Source organism: Anastrepha obliqua, chromosome 4 (genome assembly GCF_027943255.1).
Source record: "Anastrepha obliqua isolate idAnaObli1 chromosome 4, idAnaObli1_1.0, whole genome shotgun sequence".
In the NCBI taxonomy this organism is placed as follows: domain Eukaryota; kingdom Metazoa; phylum Arthropoda; class Insecta; order Diptera; family Tephritidae; genus Anastrepha; species Anastrepha obliqua.
The window spans coordinates 79,978,259-80,000,000 of NC_072895.1; the positions used below are offsets into that span (position 1 = coordinate 79,978,259).

The window sequence follows — 21,742 nt, forward strand, 5'->3', positions numbered from 1 at the left end:
TGGAAAATATGAAGAAAGCTGTGATAGCCACAACAATACAATTGCTAATGGAATGTTTTTCATCCGACAGCGATGTGAAATGGAACAAATTATTGTGGACAAAACAAGATGTGATGCTAAGCTCGTTGTTATTAATTTTATTTGCTTAATTTATGTGTTTTAATTTGTTACGAGGTAGCGCAAATTAAAAAAAATTTGAATTTTTGTTATTTTTCCTACCAACGGCTGTCCGTAAAACTTGCAAATTGTTACTGGTTTTGCTTTCATATACTGTTATTGAACAGACCTAGTGTTGGTAAAATAGTTGTGACATATCTTTAGCAGCTGGCATTCCAATAAGCCCCATTTGCTAAAGAACGTACGCTCTTAGTATTTGCTGACGGCGAAGCAATAACAAAAGAAGTACAGAAAAAATATTAAATTGAAAAAATCTGTATGAACTGCATAAGTGGCTAAAAAAAATTTGTGAAAACGCGTTTTGCTCCCAAAAAGGTACCTACCTTCAGGGGGTACGAAATAATATAAAAATTAATACTGGGCGAATCAAAGTTTCGCCAGAGTAAACCGGGATATGGAAGGTGTTCGCAACGAAATTTCGGCTTCAAATGAATCCCAAATTCCAGCAACAAAAAAGGAGAAAGATTTTTGTAGCAAGGACACTTTCATTATCGATAATGTAGTGCACAAGGATAATGATTCAATGTCGAATTTGGCAACCATTCGAGCCGATAAGCGGCCAGTATATTTAGACGCTCTGCCCGATGAGATATTAGAGTTTATACTCACTTATCTGCCACCCTACAGAGATTTGGAATGTTGTAGCTTGGTTTGTAAGCGTTGGAATGCAGTTGTTAACAGTAAGTATAAAATACACAAAATAAAAAATAAACTCATATACGAATTCTATTTGAAAGATCTTATACGTCGCTCTAAATTAAACCTGCATAAAGGTCTGCTGGATTACCGATTAAGATGGGAGGTTTTTTCGCAGCAAACGGCTGCGAAAGTAGCGGCATATAAAAATACAACAAAAAATTTAACAGCACCTCCTGCCACGCCCCCAATCATAGCTGGCCGCTTCTCACATTCTGCAGTGAGGCATGGGAATTCGATGTATGTTTTTGGTGGCGGGTCATCTTCGGATACAACATTTAATGATTTGTGGCGCTTCGATTTGTCCGAAATGATTTGGGAACGTCCGCTATCTATGGGATCATATCCTTCACCGAAGGGGAGTGCATCGATAGTTTGTTGGGGCGAACAATTGGTGTTGTTTGGCGGATGGCGCTACCCATCATTGCATCCACCCTACCAACCTTGGTGCCTGTTTGACGAACTTCATTTCTACGATTTAAATAGCAACCGTTGGACACTACGTATAACTTTACCAAGCCCACCGCCTATGGCTGGTCACTCGGCCAGTGTGCATGGCGATCGTATGGTTATCTTTGGTGGCTACCAAATTGCAGAGGGTTTGAACAGTAATTCTAATGAAACATGGTGCTTAGATCTGAACGAGTTAAAATGGTGGCAACCGCGATTTATGGGTAACACAAAACCTCCACCACGCTATGGTCAGTTTCAGTTGGTTTTAGATGAGCATCACCTGTTGATTGTTGGAGGTTGTGGCGGTCCAAATAGTGTATACTCAGACGCTTGGCTATTAGACATGTCACAAGAGGCTTGGTTATGGCGTGCTATACCGATACGTAATAAAAAATTTGGTGCTACTCACATGTGGTGCAATCCTGCCTGTAAGATCGGCTCAAAATTGGTTGTGCTAGGACCCACTCCTAATATGCCACAAGATTTCCAGATGATGAAGCAGATGCGAGTGCATGTGGGTGGATTTAGACGACCAGGTGGAGCACAAGGAGGTGATGTGGACGCCGAAATGCCAGCACCTCGTTACGGTGCTGTGCAACAACAAAATAATCGAAACAATCCTTTCGATCGACAACGACTTTTAGGAGGCGGACTGGAAATGGCTGCAATTGCACCAAATCCACCTCCTGGACAAAGACTAAACCTACAACATAGACTTGATAATGCACGATTAGTTGGTCCTGATGAGCAATATTTCGCCAATCGGCGTGCTATTCTACAACAGAATCAACAGCAGCAGGCTAATAATATTTTTAATAATAATGATAACAATAGCAATAATAATAATATTCAACCGCGACGTGGCCGGCTTAGTGATTTGCATGTCAATATATCCGCTCAAAATTCACTGGCTGTCGAGGAGCGTAATCAAAACCGTCCAACTTGTTCAAACTCCATGGCACCCTCCTCTTCTAATTCATCAGCGGCCACATCAACACTTTCATCGTCATCAAGTGCATCCGTATTCCGCACTAATGGAATTCCCTCCCCACGGAACGATAACGACTCCCCTGCGCCTAATAATGGAGGAGTTGCAGCAACTGTGAGTGGTAATCATTCTAATGACATAGAAGCGGCGAATCGTTTGCAACGAAACTTAGCACTACGTTGTAGAGATAACGAACCTTTATTGCCCAAACGTTTCGATGAATTATATGAAGTGAGTACGGAAACAACTATACCTATTGTGTATAATACACAATAACGTATTAGTATTTAAAAAATTATCTAGATTCAATGGCTATATTCAGCTAGTAGAAATTATGAGTAAATTATAAAATTATGCTCGTACCTATTATAGTATTGTATTTAAAAATATATATTTCAGGATATATTATTTATCATATTTCCAGGATCCTTTTAGAATGGCGGCATTTAACGTTCAAAGTAAGCCTCGCAGCGTTTCAAAAGACCATAATGAGCGTATACGTCGGATGGAAGAAAAGATGAATGCTTTAAGAAACTCGCGTCGTAACGCAATGATAGGAGAACCCAAGGCAATAAAAGAGCCTTCTCCAAAACGAATTAAGCGAAATGTTCTTTCGTTATTTGTATGTGATCTCTCGGCGGCAATGGATAAAGACGATCCTTATCTACAGTGGGTGGAGTATAAAAACTATGGTGTTATAGCTGGAGCTCCGGAACGATTAATACTATCCACAATGGTTGCGGGACATGGTGAACTGATATTGTTTGGTGGTGTGCATAAAGAGACACTGGGCGAGATAACACATCAGGTTTCGAACTCGGTTCATTTCCTAAGCGCGCCGCGTGAAATAATTTAATTTATCTCAAAGGTAAATAAGGTACATATGCTATAAAATAAGATTTAATTTTATATTTTTTGTAATTTTATACAAATATAAGCATATCGGTTGTATTTATCTCTTTTTGTTTTAATAATTGTTCATTTTTTTTTAAATAACATATACATTTGTTTTAATCGTTCTATTTGAATTTTTTTACATCCTTTTGCAGAATTTAAAAAATAAGAGAAGTGTGCTGTTCGAATCTTGTTGGAAAGGAATAAGTGATATAACCACTAGTTTTCTAATCCCCTTTTAAGATATCTAACTGTGTTAGAGTTAAGAGCGTTTCACTGAGGAATTTAAAGTGTGTAATAATTAAAAACAAATACAAACATGCTGCCAGAAGATCGAAAAATCAAACTTATATTTCAACGCAGAATATAAAAAATGTAAATAGTGATCAATTTCTATTTTTAAAACTAACCAAGGTACATTTGATAAGTTTTTTCGTCCTTCAGAATAATTATTAAAAATTATTAAGATCAAGTACAATCGGAATTTTGTGTGTGTGGGAAAATTAATCGGTTAAAGATCAGATTTTTATCTCTTGTGCAAAAGATATCAGCTTAATTACTAGTATAAAATATTATACTTAAAATGTTCCAATTTTCTTTAAATATGTTCAATAAAATAATTTTGAATCCATAGATTTACATTTTAAAGGTGCTTTAATTTGGCTCATCCAGACACAACTTTCGGTTCAGTGGCAGGCTAGATTCAAGTTTTATGATGAACAAAAATATGTAATATTTGTCATTTGTAGCATTAACCAAAAGTTTCAAGTGATAGAAATTGTTTCAGCAGGCAATAGAAAACCTCCAAGTGAATTTCTGTTTTAAAAGAGTTTTTCATATCCTTATATATATAAGGATAGTCTGAGTTTTGAAAGTGGCAAAAAACTAGTGCCATCCATATGTAGGGCAACATCAAATCTGCATTCATCTATTCATTCCGGTTTCAGAAAGGAATAAAGAAATAAATCAGGATTTATCCAGAATATAGTAAATAAGGGAATATGATATATGCATAAGAATGAAAATTTCCAATGTACTGCCCTGAAATTTCATAAAATTTTGACGTGAAAAACACAGAAAACGAACTATGTGACTTATCACGCTGAAATTTGCCATGTAAGCTTATAACAGTCCTACCAAAAAACAAAAAATTTATTTTTGCCATATGTCATCCGCGGACCGTTTTATTGTTACGTCTCGTTCATATTTGAGCAGAAGTTATATGCGCATATGTACATATATAAATTCACATATTTGTATTTGCATATGCCTTCTTCCTGTGTGCATGGTAATGAACCATTTCTCTGTTGAGAATAGGACGATGATAGGAAAAGTAGGAAATGAATTAAAAAAGTCAAATCGATGATGGTGCCTCTTAGTGTTGTTGACATACTGACAAACTGAATTTAGCGGCTTTATATTAATTTTTGCTTCCACATTTTAACACACGGCATTTCGTTTTCATTAGTTTGATTAGTTTAAATCTCACAAATCTTAATATTACCAAGCCATTCACTTAATTTTCGCAAACATGTAATTTCAGACTTGTCAAAGTCGCGAAAAATAAAGTAACTGGTTTTTAATGGCGCCACCTTAGATGTTCAATTCGCCTTGCGTTTGAATAATTGTGAATCTACAAAATGTGGTGGCACTAGAGCAGCAACTACATTTAAATGTACTTTGTTTCTGTAAATTGGAGTTTTGAATAGCAACATTTCCATGAAAATATAAACGAACAAAACAACTAAAAATGAGCCATGGCACTTAGCAAAGTGGCATGAGTACTGATGATGCCGCCTTCCCAAAACAGTTTCTTTATTTTTCACGGTTTTGACAAGTCTGACGTCAAGTTCGTTGCCAATACAAAAATGGCGAACAAAACAAACAAAAGGAGAAATTATACATATGTGAAAATTCAGTGATTGCACATTGATGCCACTTTGAGTGAATTCGCTTTGGTTTGAGAAAATAGAAAGACAAATTTTAAGAGTGTAAATACACAGTTATAATACATAAATCGAGTTCAACTCTGTGGGCATTTGTCAAATTTGTCAAAACAAGGTTGTCAATTTATCGGTAGTTCATCTAAAAAATTCGAAACTTTTAAACACATATTGCTTCGTGATTTAAAAATTAGGGGATATTCGAAACGACTGAACTTTAGTAATATGAGAACTCCGACACAGCGTAGGAAGGGCCAAAATGATATCCAACTAGCACGGGGACGTTTCAGAAATGTATTAAACGATGCATTGGGAGGTTCTGATGATGATGGAGACGCCACTGAAGAAGATTTGCCACATCGTGGACGCCCGCCAAAGAACCTAAACAATTTGCAAAGGGAAATGTTATCACCGCGTAGCTCTCGCAATAGCAGTTTGTCACCAGGAAAATACTTAACTCCAACGAAACGTCGAAAGCGCGAGGAGCAAACTTCTGGTGGTATAGGGGAGGAAAATGTTGGAACATCTACTCAACTGACTCAAAAAATACAAGCAGAGAGTTTCGTTATGAAGTTGTTCGATCGTAGTCTTGATCTCTCAAAGTATACGGAACAAACCGCTTTATATCCTATTTGTCGCGCCTGGATGTCCAACCAACCACGAAACCCAAATATTCGTAGCTATCGTGACAGAAGATCACCATCACCAGTTGAACGGGATAATAATGCGTCTGAAATGCTCCAAAAGTTAAAAAGTAGTGAAATTCGAGAAGTGAGGGCCATGCCGGCATCACAACCCACTAATTTTCCAAAAATACCTATATTGAATCGCAAAATACCGAGCACAAAGGAAATAGATGCTGAAATTTTTGGTAAAGATGGATTAGAGTTAAATACTAGCAAAGATGATCTACTAGGGATACATTTGAATAAATGGACAGAACTCAAATCGGATTGGCTGAAGCAGAACAGAAATTATCAGAAGCGTTATGAAACAAATTATTTAATCTTACAAGAACTATTTAAGCCTTAGATGTACCAATATAACTTTGATTTACTTGACTGTTTATTTGAGTGTTTTATAGTATATTAAAGAAATGAAATCTTTGTTTCGAAGACATTCACACCACACACTGCATGCTATTGATGTGATTCGCTATTGAGAATGAATTTCTCAATCTCAAGACGAATGTTTAGTGACCCAGGGTTATTATACTGATTTCGATATTGTCTGGTGTAAAATAAATAATTTAAATTTAAAAATAAGCGTTTTTATGTCTCTTATTCTAAATCTCGTTCTCTTATACCTATATACTTCCAACACACGGACGCCAGAAAACGTACATTAGACGTTGTTGTTGTTGTAGCAGCATAAACATTCCCGGTGCATATACGGGGAATGCTGCTGAAGTGACAGTCCTTGACCGGATATAAATCCGGGTCGTTCCGGTTACGATGTTGTTGTTGTTTTAACAACATAGGTAGCCCTGTCAGTGTAGGCATATCATCGGTCGTCTTCGTCTAGCTCATCTAGGGGTAGGCCCAGGAAACATACTGTTTCGACAGGTTGGGTCCAGAGGGAGAGGGGGGTTAGATGAGTCGGTTTAAGGGGGCATGTGAAGAGGTGGTTAGTGTCGTGCGGGGTACCTTCACATGCCGGTTACGGTTACGTAGAACCCACTGTCGTGGGAACGTACATTAGACGTTCTCTGCGGACGCTTCTAGACATGATGAAAAAAATTCAGCAGGTGTGGCCAATATCATCTCTCAGCGAATTTGGCTAACATACCCAAAGCGATTTCGTGATTTTAACAAGTCTGACGTCAGGTGACTTACCAATACAAAACAAACAAAAGGAGGAGAAAATACATGTTTGTGAAAATTAAGTGGATGGCTTGGTAATATTGTAGTTTGCGATATTTAACTAACAAATGAAAATTACGTTCCGCGTTTTAAATTGTGGAAACACACATTAATATAATGCTTCCAAATTAAGTTTTTATGCGGAGGACACCGTCTGCACGTGTGCGTATAATTTCTTGTGTTTGGTTTGTTTGTTTGTTAACAGTAATAGTAGCCCCGCCAGTGTAGGGCATAGCACCGGTTGTCTTCGTCTAGCTCATTTAAAGGTAGGCCCAGGAAACATGCTGTTTCGACGGTTTGGATCCGGAGGGAGAGGGTTTGGTTGTTACCAGAGGTTATGATAGCGGTTTGTTTACGAAAAAACTGAGATTGTGTTGGCGAAAAACGAAAAAAATTCACTCAGCCTATGCTCAAGAATGCGTCTTCGTTGCGACGTCTTGTTCTAAGAATACACAATCAAAACTTAAATTGGAGGAGATATTGAGGGACAAAGGTCAATATTTTCTTACGTATTTTGTTTTTATATTAACGTTTTTGAAATTCGTAGCGGAACGGTACACACGGTACATATTCTTTACTTACCATTATAGTTTACCGAAAAATACAGAACTGCGAAGAAAGTGGATGAATGTATGATTTGTGAAAGCCATATACTAGTATGCAATTTTATTGGCACTGAGGTGCCTTCTTATGCTCCTTAACTGAGGATATAGGGACCACGCCAGGGGCCCTTCTTCATTGTCTTTGAAGAGATGTCATGATTTTATTTATCTAGCAACTTGTTCCGATTAAACTATTAACTGAATTTTATTAGATGTATCGTCTTATCATTTCTTGACATCATTTTAGCACCAACTTTGTGATTGTTGTTGTAAAGCAGAAATATTATTCACAAATGTTAGGGGAATGCTACTGAGGTGACAGTCCTTGGGCGGACTGTCCGGCTATTCACCTTTCGCGGGAACATGCCACAAGCTTGTGCTGCTAATGTTGACGTTTTCATGTGAACAAAAGAGCTGAAATCTATATAAAGCAACATTTCACTGAAACTATTGTAAAATCTAATATTCTCTCTAAACAGAAAAATTTCAAGAGTTCCCCATACCTTTTGACTCCGCACTCACTCCAGTTTATGTTTCGTGCGGGTGCAAGTTGGAAGTGATTTTTTTTAATATTTCGGGGAAAATCAAATAGTAGCACAATGTAGTACAGTCTAATCGTGATAGTCCGACACATACGGGACCGACTCGTTGTCGGATTATCAAATATTCCGGACTACCGAAGGTTCCATTTAATGACTTGAAAAGATAGAAAAAAATCACATCAACACCGTCAGAAATCGCGAGAGAACTGGCGTCGTTCAAATTTAATGACAAATACGTTGTGACCGGGAAACAAAACACAATCCCCCTCTACTGCTCTGCTACGACCAAGGCGAATTTATTCTAGGTGACAGCAAACACATATAAGTAAAACCCTACATGTATTTGTTTGTTGTTGTTGTTTACGGTACACTAGACAGGGCTAGTGTACTGGGGCGGCAGCCCTTGGTCGGGAAAAACCCGAGTCATTCCGGTAACGTAGAACCGGCTGCCATGGGAATGGCATGTATTTGTTGTTGCGTTTGGTGAAACCATCACGTCAAAATCAGCAAGCAAATGTAAACATACCAATACATACAAACAAAGCATATCATTTTGACGTAAGCCATACCTACGGTGAAAAATTCAGCTGGGTGAATGCTGTCACCTTAATAAATCCACCTTGGCTACGACTGATCAAAATAAAATAATGCCAATTGCATCCATAGACGTTATGAGGTTGTCGGATTACCGAACGTGTCGGATTAAGAAATGCCGAACTATCACGATTGTACTGTATAACGTAAATATGCTATAATTAAATAGTGCGCGTAAGTGTGGTTGCTTTGTGGCTTGGCATATTTTTAGGTGAAAGTTGAATATGTGAAGTTACGTCTTTTACGCACTTTACGTTTTTTGAATCTGACATGTTTTGCATGAATTTCGATGCAAAAAATATTACCTGTGGTAACACTGCTTTTGAATAAAAATAACCCCGGCTGGTTAACTTTGTTTTGTTTGTTACTTTATTACTTCTGCTACTTCTGTTCATATATACGCAGAGAATATCGTATATTTTGCTTTCTGTTGCAATTGGAGAATTCGGGATTTAATTATGAAAATAAATAGAAAATACATTAAAATTATTGCGTTAATAAAATTTAAGTCTTAAAGAAAGTTGAAACAAGATAACATCTAGTTACTGAAATAAAAAAAAATTGTTCTTAATAAAACAGTATATGAGTGGATGTGTGTGGATGTATTATATCCTGAGTAATACGTAGATAATGAAATTTTTCTCGAGTTAAATAGCTTTTCAATCGTCGATTGCAAGATAACGCAAATCTGTTTAACTTAGAATTTGTGAAATCTTCGAAGAATAATTGTATACTTAAACAGACCTTCATAGGGAGGTAAGTAAATATTCACACTCCATTTAAGATCTCAGGTTGGGTACAGTATTGTTTCACTTTATCCTTTATTTAAAAGTATTTGTTATACTTTTTGTGCTGCGTAGGTTTTGTGTGGTTTAATGGAATAAGTACTAGCGACATCCTCTTTTTTGTGAGATATATTGGGAATTTGTAAATGAAGCTCACAGGAAACGTTGGATTAGTGCTTATTTTATTAAAATTAGCACCACTCTTTTTATTTGTATGAACAATAAATCAAGATTTTAAATCGTACAAAACTCCTAAGGCGCCAGTCGAATTAACAATAGCTGAAAAGCAGGGCTGAAATAGTGTGCTGTCAGAAGCAAACAAAACAAAATGAATGCGAATAAAACCAAAGCAATATAGAAACATATATACGTGCAATCTTTTTTGTTAGAAATTTCATTAGAATGACAGGGTAGGTGGCTTACAACCCCAAAAATATGTATATATAAGTACATCTATATATTTAAAAACAATATTCCTGCGGCGTGGTATTCCTGCCGGGCAGCAGGTGCCAGGGGTATATAGACATTTAATATTTCGAGCTCACCGAGCTGACCGATTAGCTAGACTTTTACATTCAATGGTGTTGTCCCTTCGGTTGATACCTTCGATAAGACGATATTGCCCAGTATGGTGCACTATAAACGTTTAACCACTACCAGTGTATCGCTCGCGATAATTGCGGTGATTACCAGCGAGGAGGTACTGTTCAGTTTTGTTTCTAAGACCACAGCTATCAATATTCCGTGCGGGTTCATAAAATCGGCTATCTCGGAAATCTTGGTCGCGAGTCCGGGATCATCTACGCCAGCTCGATCCCGTTCATCCTCGCCTAAATAATCTAAATTCGGAGATTCGACCACTGGTAGTTTCTTATGTTTCGCTCAATAGTAGTGATAATATGTACCAAGCGCATGCTGATGATGTCATTTCTGTAGTTCATGGGACAGAAGACAATCATTTATGTCTTTTAGGTTATTTTAACTGATATGATGTACGTTAGTCAGAAGCATCTCAAGTTTTGCTGTCACGCCAATGAATCGTACTAAAATTCTCATTGATAATCCTTAATCTAAACAAGGTAATAAATACGCTTATAAATTGGATAGAGTTCTGGATCTTATTTTTGTTAGTGATAATATACTTTTCATCAATTTCGACTACTATGAATCACGTTTCTTTAATTGTTAATGTCAAATTTTATAACTTTTCGTCTTCTACTTTAAATGACGAAATTTATTAAATTTTAATTACAAAGCTTATGACTTTTTTAATATTAAATAGCCAAAATCTTAAGCTGCAATTATTCTCCTCTTCTGATGTTCAGAATGTTTCGTGTTAACAGTTGCGTAGAATAGATCATTTTTAATATACTGTCATATTACAATAGCGAACTAAAAACCATTAATTATTTGAGGCATAAATTTAAAAAAAATCGAGAAATGTGGGAAACTAATTTTCTTTGCAGAAAATCAGAAATATTTCAAGGAGTTTAACTGTTCGGATAAATTTCTTTATATGAATATTAAAGCAAATTCGAAAATTTGGGCTTTGTTGAAGTTGAAAGTTTGCTCGTAATCGTACTAATGTTGCTAAGATTTTTTTCAAAATTTTCTACTGACCGTGTTCGTTATATGTTCGATTTCGATTCTTCAATAAACTCGCCTGTCAATTTTGGCTCTTTGAGTTTGTCATCTGATGATGCCTTTTATAGGATCAACAAGCTTAAGGGGTTACGCCACTCTAGCTACTGTAAAAAAGCAGTTTTTTAAGGATTTTTTTTACATTGAAAGAAAGGTGCCAGGAAAAAACTTTTTAAGTATATTATTAAGCATGTATTTAAGTGTAATTACAAATATTTTTATTGAAAAATATTACAAAATGGCGCCTTTGGAGTGAATCTCTGAACGCGCCCTGCGAAAAAGGCACTTCACGGCAAGCAGTACAACTGACGTAAATGTCCACCTAAACCAAATTAAAAACATTCTTCTCAATCGACGTGAGTATAGCTGTAGAAATACGTACGGGATTTTAGAAATATTGAAATTTGTGTATTTTGCAGATGTTTGAAGTCAAAAGTAGAATTTTTCGTCTAAAATGGAACCGTTAATTGTTTATAAAAATTTTTCTAATTAATTAATAAAAAAATCCGTACGTATTTCAGTGCGGAATAATGTTCTAAAGATCCTTGTACAATTACAAGTGAAAATATTAAAAATTGTTTGTGTTATGCTGCTTGCCGTTTTGAAAAATCACGTTTTGAGATAAACACGCTTTAAATTTGAATAGTCGGTTCAGAGACGTCAGAGGCGCTCGCGCAAAAGTGCGAAATATTAGAGATAAACATTTTTTTCACGCATAGGACTTTTTGTTTTATATTCTAAACAGTTTAAAGCATCTTTTAAGCAAAAAAAAAAATTTCGATATTTTGAAAATCCTAGAGTGGCCTAACCCCTTAAATCATTACTGAAAATCAATATAGACTGGTTTTCTGCATTTTTAATTAAAAATAGATATTCTTTGGTTCTACCCTTATGTTTTAATAATGTTTTTAAAGTGCCCATTTGTCGCTGATTGGAAAGTTACCTGCATTAGCCCTTTGTTTAAAAGTTTGCAACTTAATGCTTGATATCTCCAGACCAACATGGATTTGTTTCCGTCGGTTCTGCAGTTTCTAACTTAGCTGGTTTTAGTGAATACTTCATCGCATGGTTTTCAGGTTAACTGTATATATAAGTATACAGATTTTTTTCAAGGTTTTGATAAAGCGTCTAATTCTATTTCAACTAGCAAATTAGTCCGGGAGCCAGGGGTCATTTTGACCTCATCATTTCATGCCGACTGATTTTAATACTGAAGGCAGACGCCATTCAATGGATGACGAAACCAATCGTCAGCTGGTCCAGTAGCGGTGGATACGTGCATGGGATACTGCGAAACGTGCCGAAAAAAATTTTTAACAACTCATTTAATACCGGCTGACATTTTTTTTGTGTATTGTTGACATTTAGTAGAATAAAAAAAAAAAAAATAGTCAGCTGCGCCGTAGAGGGAGGAAAATACGTCAGCTGAACAGGCGAACTTGTAAAATAAATTAAAAAGTAAAACTACTTTATGCCGATTGAAATTTTTTTACATAATTTTGGACACATATGAAAATATAATAATGATGGTCAGCTGCGTTTATAGCGGTGTAAAGACCGTCAGCGTTGATGGGAACTTTTCTACTCTTTTCTTGCTTTACTTTTTGGTCTGTTCTTTAACGATGTTGATAGTTTTTTCTTCTTACACTTATTTTTTTATTAAAAAATCTATTATTTCATAAACTTCAAAATGATTTGTATCTTTGGTGTACGAAAAATCATCTTTCTTTATATTCAAAAAAATGCTTTGCAAAAATTCCTAATGCATTGTTGACGGCGTCCGTAGCCGAATGTTGTTAGGTGCGTACCATTCGGAATTCGGAGAACGTAGTAGGTTCGAATCTCCGTGAAAAACCAAACTGAAGAAAAAGTTTATTCTAATAGCGGTCGCACCTCTTCAGGAAATAGCGAACCCCCGAGTGTATTTCTGCCATGAAAATGATCATAACATATCTGCCGTTCGGAGTCGGTTGATAACTGTAGATCCATCCATTTGTGAAACAACATCAAGACGCACACCACAAATAGGAGGAGGAGCTCGGCGAAACATCCAAAAACGTTGTAAGCGCCTCCCCATATATAAATATTCTTGACTCGTTACAACATTCACAACTCTACAACAACTCAATGAGATCTAGGCATTATTTATGACTCTATGTATGCACTTTGAAGTTTAAGATTGCGTATTTATTGTTTTTAGCGCAAAACTAAGTTCAAATGAAGTTATAGGTCTATATTTCCATATCTATTTCCATTTCGGCAATATTGCGTCATCTAATCAGCTGAGTATCAGCAACAGACCATCGAAATCACAATATTGCTGTAATTATTGAGTGGGTGAACACATCCATATGCATGGCAAGTTTTAAGCATTATAGTGTCTATGTGGTCGTAATAAAAACTCTTTGGCCTCATCAAAAAGAATTAACTAACCAATCGAAAATCTATCACGTTGCGGGATAATCAACTGTGCTATCAAACCTAAATTCAAATTTACGAAAATGGCAACACTGGTGGGGTGGATAGGTGGTCCAGAAACATATAAACATAAACGTATAGCGAATATGCATAATTACATACCTACCTACATGTCTTACCTACCTATGTACATATACGAATACAGACATAAATATATATAAGAGAGAAAACGTACTATGCTATTACTGGTATTTACATATAATTGTACATTGGACTATTTTTACTTGAGAAACTATGACATCATTGTGTTTACGAATGGTCAAAAAGCAAAGTGATGTGAGAGAGCAAGCAAAATTGAAACCAAACTATTGTGATTTCTAATCACTCGTGAGCTTCTGCACACGACAGATGTTTCATCAGCGGACGATAAGAAAGAAACTATTTAAAGCTCTTTTGATCGGGTTTCGTGCAAGTTGTACCAAATAGCGTTAGTTATAGTAGTGAGTAAAATTTTAAAACAATAAAAACAGCGATAATCTCAAAATCAAAAAGTCAACAAGTAGTGCAAAACATCACCTGTGCGTTTAAAAAAGATGAATGAACATTTTAATTTTAGTTTACAATTTTCCGTTGGTGACATACAAGTATGTATGTAGTATGTACACCTTTGTTCAAAATAACAGCAGCGCGACATATTGCAAAGTTATAACAATTTATTTTTTATTTTATTTTTGTTTTTTATAAAAATATAGGTCATACTGTAACAAAAACTATATACCTAACTCAAGGTTCCAAGCTTAATGTTTTAGTTTTTTTTATAAAAAATATATGTAGTTCATATTACAACAAAAATCATGTAACTTCAAGCTTCATACAAAATTAAAAAAAATGCATTAGATTTCTAGAAAAATTCTGGATATGCATTAAATTTTATTATAATATTGGGCTAATTTAAAGTGTCTCAAAATTGGCGTTGATTTTTGATAATTGTTTTTGTTGACGGTGTTATGCATTTGTTTCCACATAACGAATGCTCCAAACTATTTTGTGTGTGGATTTAATGCAAAATTATTTTTTCTTCTTTACCCGCGCAGTAAGTAGAGGCCCTTCTACATAAAACTTTGGCGTTGCGTTGGCGTTGTCGTTGATGTTGTTCCACAGCTGACTATGAATACATAAATTTATATGATTTATTCACATAGCTAAAGTAGTACAATGCCAAAGCAAAGCGTAAAGATGGGCAACTTTCATCTTTTCGCGTGTGTCGACAATCCTCATATCGCACCCTAAATACAAAAGGGTCACAACTCAAAATACTAAGATTTTCAGGAGAGACGAAAAACGTTTTATGTAAAAATTATTGTAATATTTAAAGCAAATATTGTTCCATCATGAAAATATACAACATTGAAGAAGGTTCTACTATATTTTTTTCAATTTTATGTTATGTTTGCGAAAATAAAACAAAATTTTGATTTATGACTCTTTAACTGAAATTTTTTCGATTAACTAGTGATATTATCTTAAGGGGTTATATACCTTGTGGTCCGGTGAAATTAGCGAAAGTTGGGTTTTTTTTAAAGATATGTAGCAATAATTTTATTGTATAAAAGTTTTTATTATTGGATATTACAATGTTTAAAGAAAAAAAAGGCTTTGTTTGTGTAAAAATATTTAAAAATGGCGGAGTTATGGCGTTTTCCCCCAAGACCCTTTTTTTGGAAGAGGCTTGCGGTGGACGCGATTCAAGTCCACCAAGTCAACTGAAATCAAAAAATCGAAAAGATTTCATTAGTATAGGGTTATATCTTCTTAGTGAACGATCAATATATTAAATATTTTGATTTTTGTGAAAATAGGAACATGTTTTTAAAAAACTCCACTTCTACAGTCCTAAAATTGGCATTAAAAAATTCATATCTGCAAAATAAAAATTTATACATAAAAAGTTGATCGTTCACTAAGAGGCGACATCAATTACGAACAATTTAAAAAAAAAATTATAAAAATCGGTTGAATACTTTTTTTGCAATCGCGTCCACCGCAAAAGCATTTTTGGAAAAACACGTTTTTGAGATAATCGCGTTTAAAGTTTCAAGCGCCGCATTTCGATCTATTGCTCAGATCTCTATGAAATTTTTGGAAAATGTTCTCAAGGGATTGTACTTTACGATAAAGAAATAAAATTTATTTTGGTTTTTTTGAAAAACACAAGGTATATAACCCCTTAAGTTGTGCCTTTTTAACTGATAAAATGTTTTAATTTTATAAGTTTCCTAACCTAATTCAACTTACTTTTCACAACTAAAGAGACACAATGCAAAATAATATACCACGAAATTTATCACTTTTTACAGTTATAGAGGCAGAACTCAAAATAAAACTCTTTATGTGTAATAAAAGTAATCAGCTGTTCTTGAGCCCATTAACGCAACTAAAAATAATTATCTTTAGTTGATCGTGCAAAAGCAACACACTTGACATAAAAATAGACATAACTGTATTTTTCCAGTTAAAGAAGATAGTTATGTGAGCGAAATATTTGCAGCAGTTAGAAATGTGTACTCTGAATTAATTTATGCAAAAAACTCAGTTTTGGAAAATTTTGAGTTGTGACCCTTTTGTATTTAGGGTGCGATATGTAAAAAAATATTATTTAAAAAATTTTGAAGCCGAATTTAAATAAGTATAAATTTAGTATATGGAGTTATTATTGTAATTAACAATTTTACGAACTTTATTATGCATAATTTACTCATTTCACTGAACCCTTTGGATATGGATTTGTTTGAGATAATATTTGTATGTGGAACGGATTTAATTTTTTGTTGCTTGGAGTAGCAAATAAAAGCAGTACATACATCTTATGTAAGAATGCATGTATTTCTAAAATATTTGTGACATATGATAAGAGAAAATGAACAGAACTGTGTATTTTAAATATTGTCTAAACTCAAATTACGTCTTATACACGTCATCCCTTCCTAAGACAAACAAGTGCATGACGTATGTCAAATGTACCCAAGGGGTTAATGCCTTCGATGCCAATGCTTTTACTGTATCAAGCACTCCGGGCCTTAGCCCCCTAAGCGATTTTGGCCGGGTTCAACAAAGTGCGCCAGACGTTTCTTTCCGTGCAAACCGGCGTCATTTAGAAATGCCTCTTGAAGTCAAGTGCTTCTCCACTTGGTCCTTCCAACGCAGTGAAGGCTTTACTCTTCCTCTGCTACTAATAGGACTATGAATAAGTTCGTGCGGTTTTACAACAGATGGCGTAACTTGATTATTATTCCATCGATCCACATTTCCAAACATTCATTGGAGAGCTACTGTCGTAAGGCACAAACGTCAGTATAAGTTTTTTATTTGAAGCGTAAACAACAATATTTTTACCACACTTGAAAATGTCGAATTTCGTGCCAAATAATGTGTTTTTGCGGGGAATTTTTTAATATGAAGAAAAAAGCAGCCGAAAGTCATCGTATCTTGGTGGAAGTTTATGGTGAGCATGCTCTAGCTGAGCGAACGTGCCAGAAGTGGTTTGCACGCTTTAAAAGTGGTGATTTTGGCTTGGAAGACGAAGAACGCGAGGGTGCGCCGCCAAAGTTCATGGATACCGAATTGGAGGAATTGCTCGATCAAGATCCGGCTCAAACGCAAGAAGAGGTTGCAAAAACTTTGGGAGTTGATCAATCAACCATTTCCAAACGTTTAAAAGCCATGGGAATGATCCGAAAGGTAGGCCATTGGGTGCCGTATGAATTGAAGCCAAGAGACGTTGAACGCCGTTTTATGGCATGCGAACAACTGCTTCAACGGCACAAAAGAAAGGGTTTTTTGCATCGAATTGTGACTGGCGATGAAAAGTGGGTCCATTACGACAATCCAAAACGTCGGGCAACGTATGGATACCCTGGCCATGCTTCAACATCGACGTCGGCGCAGAATATTCATGGCCTGAAGGTTATGCTGTGTATCTGGTGGGACCAGCTGGGTGTTGTGTATTATGAGCTACTGAAACCGAATGAAACGATTACGGGGGATGTCTACCGACGACAATTGATGCGTTTGAGCCGAGCACTGCGAGAAAAACGGCCGCAATACGCCGATAGACACGACAAAGTTATTTTGCAACATGACAATGCTCGGCCACATGTTGCACAAGTGGTCAAAACATACTTAGAAACGCTCAAATGGGATGTCCTACCCCACCCGCCGTATAGTCCAGACCTTGCGCCATCCGATTACTATCTCTTCCGATCGATGCAACATGGCCTGGCTGACCAGCACTTCCGTAATTACGATGAAGTCAAAAAATGGATCGATTCGTGGATTGCGGCAAAACCGACCGAATTTTTCACAAAGGGAATCCGTGAATTGCCAGAAAGATGGGAAAAAGTAGTAGTAAGCGATGGACAATACTTTGAATATTAAATTTGTAACCATTTTACGTCAATAAAGTTTCAAATTTCGAAAAAAACCGCACGAACTTATTCATAGTCCTATTACATTCGGGCATTATATCGAATACTTTCAGAGCACAAGACCTTCAGCAAAAGAAGTTGGCAAAAATCAACTCGTAATTTCTTTAAAAGCTCTGATTAAAAAGTTTGAAATTTTCATGAAATATTGTAGAGTTTTTTGAAATTTTGTACAAAGTTTGAACCTTAAGTTATATGGCTTTGCAGTATATAAACTAAACTTTAATAAAGGGACAAAATTTTGCAATATTTTGCGTTGCTTTTACTTTGAACACAGGTGTATGTATGTAAATCGTACAAATGTGTACTTTCGTTATGATTATTTATGTTCGTAAGTACATAAATTGTTTGTAATTAGGTTTTTTATTGCCAAACTTCTTCATTTCTCTGCTTCTACATTATTCTCTCTTGTTTTGGTGAACGTTTTGTTTTTACAACATATGCGTATGCATACCTGTTCGCACAAGGCCAATACATAAATATGTATTTATTTTTTGATATTCCTTTTTGTTTTGCTATTCACAACAAATGCCTTTGCTGTTGCATCAACATACCTTAACAAAATTTTGATTGAGCTGATTGTTTAACAATTTTGTTTCGCATCGTTCGAGCGATCACAGTGGTAGAGAGTGTAAATGTTTCGTCTCTATTCTGCTCTAACAGTTGTTCACAGGTTCAAAACCTGGCGAACGTTGTGTTGCGAACGCGTGTAAAGCTGTGTTATTAGAATTGTTGTTAGTAGTTATAATAAGTATAAGTATATATCTTTCTGTATACCTCTATAAACAGCTTATCAACAATGGGTTCTTGTTAAAATTGTAACATTGATCCATGTTGTTTATCGAAGATGTTGAAGCTGTTAAATAAATTGAATACTATGGACTCAGGCTTGTAGATTTGTAACGTTATGAAATGTATGTATGTAGTTATGTAGTCTAAACTCCCTGAGTTACAATATTTTGATGATACCTCCAAAATTTGTTCTAGAGCGAAAAAATGTAGTCAAATATGTTTTATTTTTATTTTTTTTATTTACCTGTGCCGCTAACGCTTTAAAAATTGACATTGGATTCTCAATGGGAAAATACACTTGTATTATTAAAAAATGTTTTATGTTTTATTAAAAAAAAAATTATATTGTATATTTTATAGTGGCCCTTAAAACATCCCAAACAAAATGTAAGAAATGTTAACAATTAAAAAGATTAAAAATCAACAAAATGGAATGGAGGAAAGACACAACACTCAGCCCAACCTAGCTCTATCTTAACACCTGAACAGAACGGACAGCGGAAAAAAAATATAATTAATAGCATGAAATTGCTCTGAATTGCAGTGGGGACGGATTTCTTGCCGTAGATTATTTTTATGGCGACAAAATAATTAGATTTATTTCTATTTTCCCCTCCTGGTTGAAGGTTCTGGGTTGTTTTTCTGATGACTTTATGACGGTTTGTTTGTTTACAAGCAACAGCAGGCAAATAACAATCACATATTATAATATTTATTCGATTCGCACAAGAAAACACGCAAAATAACAATAATTTAGAAATAAGCATTTTTGTAACAATGAGCTTCAGCGAATTGCTTCACAAATATAGTAAACGAAAAGATTTCGCTACAAAATTAATTTTATTGTAACTACAAAATGTTAGCTGAAAACAGTCCCGTTGCAAATGTGTTTAACCGACCGAATTTTCCAAAGGAAATTAATCAGCTGTTCACCATCCGTCAGCTGTTCACCACCCCCTGTTCACCCTACTTCTTAACGAATATAGATAATCTATACATTTTAGGTATCAACAACCTTTTACGCTTTGTCAAAAGCTCAGGATGGTTGAATATGTGGAGGGAAATGTAGCTCAGCCCCCGCGGTTCACAACGGACCCATTTCGTGGTCTAAGTGGCATCGTTGTCTCTATGTGCGATGCGGCTGCCAAACCTAACCTAACCTTCCAATAACAGGTGTTATCAGGCGCTGTCGAGAGATGAATAACGATTTTGGCCGGAATTGGATGGTATTGATCTGGACAACGTTTATTTTCAACAAGACGGCGCTACGTGCCACACAAGCAACGAAACCATTGATCTTTTACGGGAAAAGTTTCCAGTCCGTGTTATCTCTCGAAAAGGTGATCACAATTGGCCACCGAGATCTTGTGATTTAACTCCTAGGGACTTTTTTTTTTGGGGCCACGTGAAAGATAAGGTCCACGCCAACAGCCCAGGGTCGATTCAAGACCTTAAAGATGGAATTCGTGACTCTATCGAGGACATAGGGCAGCGACTTTGCAATTCGGTTATGGAAAATTTCATGAAAAGGATATTGTCCTGTAAGCGTAGTCGTGGTGGTCATTTGCCTGTTATTTTCCACTATTAACGCCCTACTGTCCTCTTTATAATGAAATAAACATCCGATCATTTGTATTAAAGTATAGCATTTTTCTTTGAATATTATAATAACACCTCTTATTGGAAAACCCTTTATTTATTTTTTAATATATATGTATTTTTTATTATATATTTATTATCATACGTTTCGACATTGATAAACAGAAATTAAAAAAGGAGATTCAATAATATTTCTAAAAGTGCATTTTTTCCTATGAAAATTCAATGGTAATTTTCAAATGAAAAAAAACACATGTTTTAAAAAACTTTGTAAATATCTTGACAATGTTTGATTTTATTGAAAAATTAAGTTGGAACTAAAGAAAGAAAATATAATTGTTTTTACTTTTATTTATCACTCGTTTAGATTTTTTATCTACCTTTCTTTCTTTAAACTAAAACGGCGATATCTTAAAAACTAAATGATAGAAAAAATCATGTTGATTTTCGGACTCAGTGACCGATTTTACATAGGAACGGCCTATTTCTTGGGTAAAATATCATTAAATATTTGTAAACCTGTGTATTTAAAGACCACTTTCAACTTATATTTTTTCATTATTCCTACAAATTTCTTCTGAACATTTTTAGTTTTTATTAATTTTCCATTGCCAAAAACTTCTTTTGAAACTATAAATTTCATTTTCCGTCGACCCACAGTCTGGGAAACATGGAAATTGTGGTTAAAAATATTTTACAGGTAGTAATTTTCAAACGATTTCAAAAAGTTTTTTTCTTGAATTTAAGCTTAATAAATAATTAAGAAACTCGTCGGGGTCTATTTTGAGAAAAAAAATTCAAATTGTTATTTAGGATATAATTTAAATTTTTTTTTATTATTTTATATTTTTTGTGCTAGTTTTGCCAAATTTGTTAACATTTGGAGAATTTTTGTAACATTTCGTTCCTGAATTCAAAACATTGGAAGAAAGTAAGAATTGATAATTTGACTTGCACAGTATTTTGTACAGTATTTTGTTTACCATACAAACACTATTTTTGTTTTGTCGGGACAACTAGCAAGTGCAGCACTCAGACATTAATTAAGTCCATTGTACTACACTTGGATTCCCTTTCAATTTTCTTTAAATATACCCGATCTTGTGGTGCCAAGGAGCCAATATGGTCGCTTCTTAACACATCAGTGCCAAAGACCTCAAACCTGATTCGAGCTAAGGCGGGGTATCCTCCTCTTCATAAGCTGGGCAGAGTACACTGTCTGAGATGCCCAACCTTTCCATGTGCTTCGCCCCCAGAAAGTGGCCCGTCATCAGT

The 21,742-nt window shown here is 35.3% G+C and overlaps 3 protein-coding genes across 4 annotated transcripts in view; all 3 read left to right on the top strand.

Annotated features, from left to right (window-relative positions):
- Nucleotides 1–281: 281 nt before the first annotated feature.
- LOC129246289 (uncharacterized) lies at nt 282–3,847 on the top strand. Of its 2 annotated transcripts, none has more exons than XM_054884985.1 (4): nt 282–857; nt 915–2,545; nt 2,739–3,191; nt 3,364–3,847. In XM_054884985.1, exons 1-3 carry the CDS (start codon nt 572–574, stop codon nt 3,168–3,170), a joined length of 2,349 nt encoding a protein of 782 aa, XP_054740960.1. In that variant the 5' UTR covers nt 282–571; the 3' UTR covers nt 3,171–3,191; nt 3,364–3,847. The 2 variants fall into 2 exon arrangements, with proteins under 2 accessions (XP_054740960.1, XP_054740959.1); XM_054884984.1 differs by having other exon boundaries at nt 283–857; nt 2,739–3,182.
- A 1,417-nt stretch (nt 3,848–5,264) lies between these two features.
- On the top strand, nt 5,265–6,417 carry LOC129246290 (protein lin-37 homolog). The gene has a single exon (XM_054884986.1). It carries the CDS (start codon nt 5,377–5,379, stop codon nt 6,181–6,183), a length of 807 nt encoding a protein of 268 aa, XP_054740961.1. The 5' UTR covers nt 5,265–5,376; the 3' UTR covers nt 6,184–6,417.
- Nucleotides 6,418–9,144: 2,727 nt separating this feature from the next.
- The window catches only part of LOC129243658 (protein germ cell-less), a 32,732-nt gene continuing 20,134 nt past the window's right edge, over nt 9,145–21,742 (top strand). The window contains exon 1 of the mRNA XM_054880846.1: nt 9,145–9,507. The gene's annotated coding sequence lies outside the window, so the exon portion shown is untranslated. The remainder of the gene's footprint in view (nt 9,508–21,742) is intronic.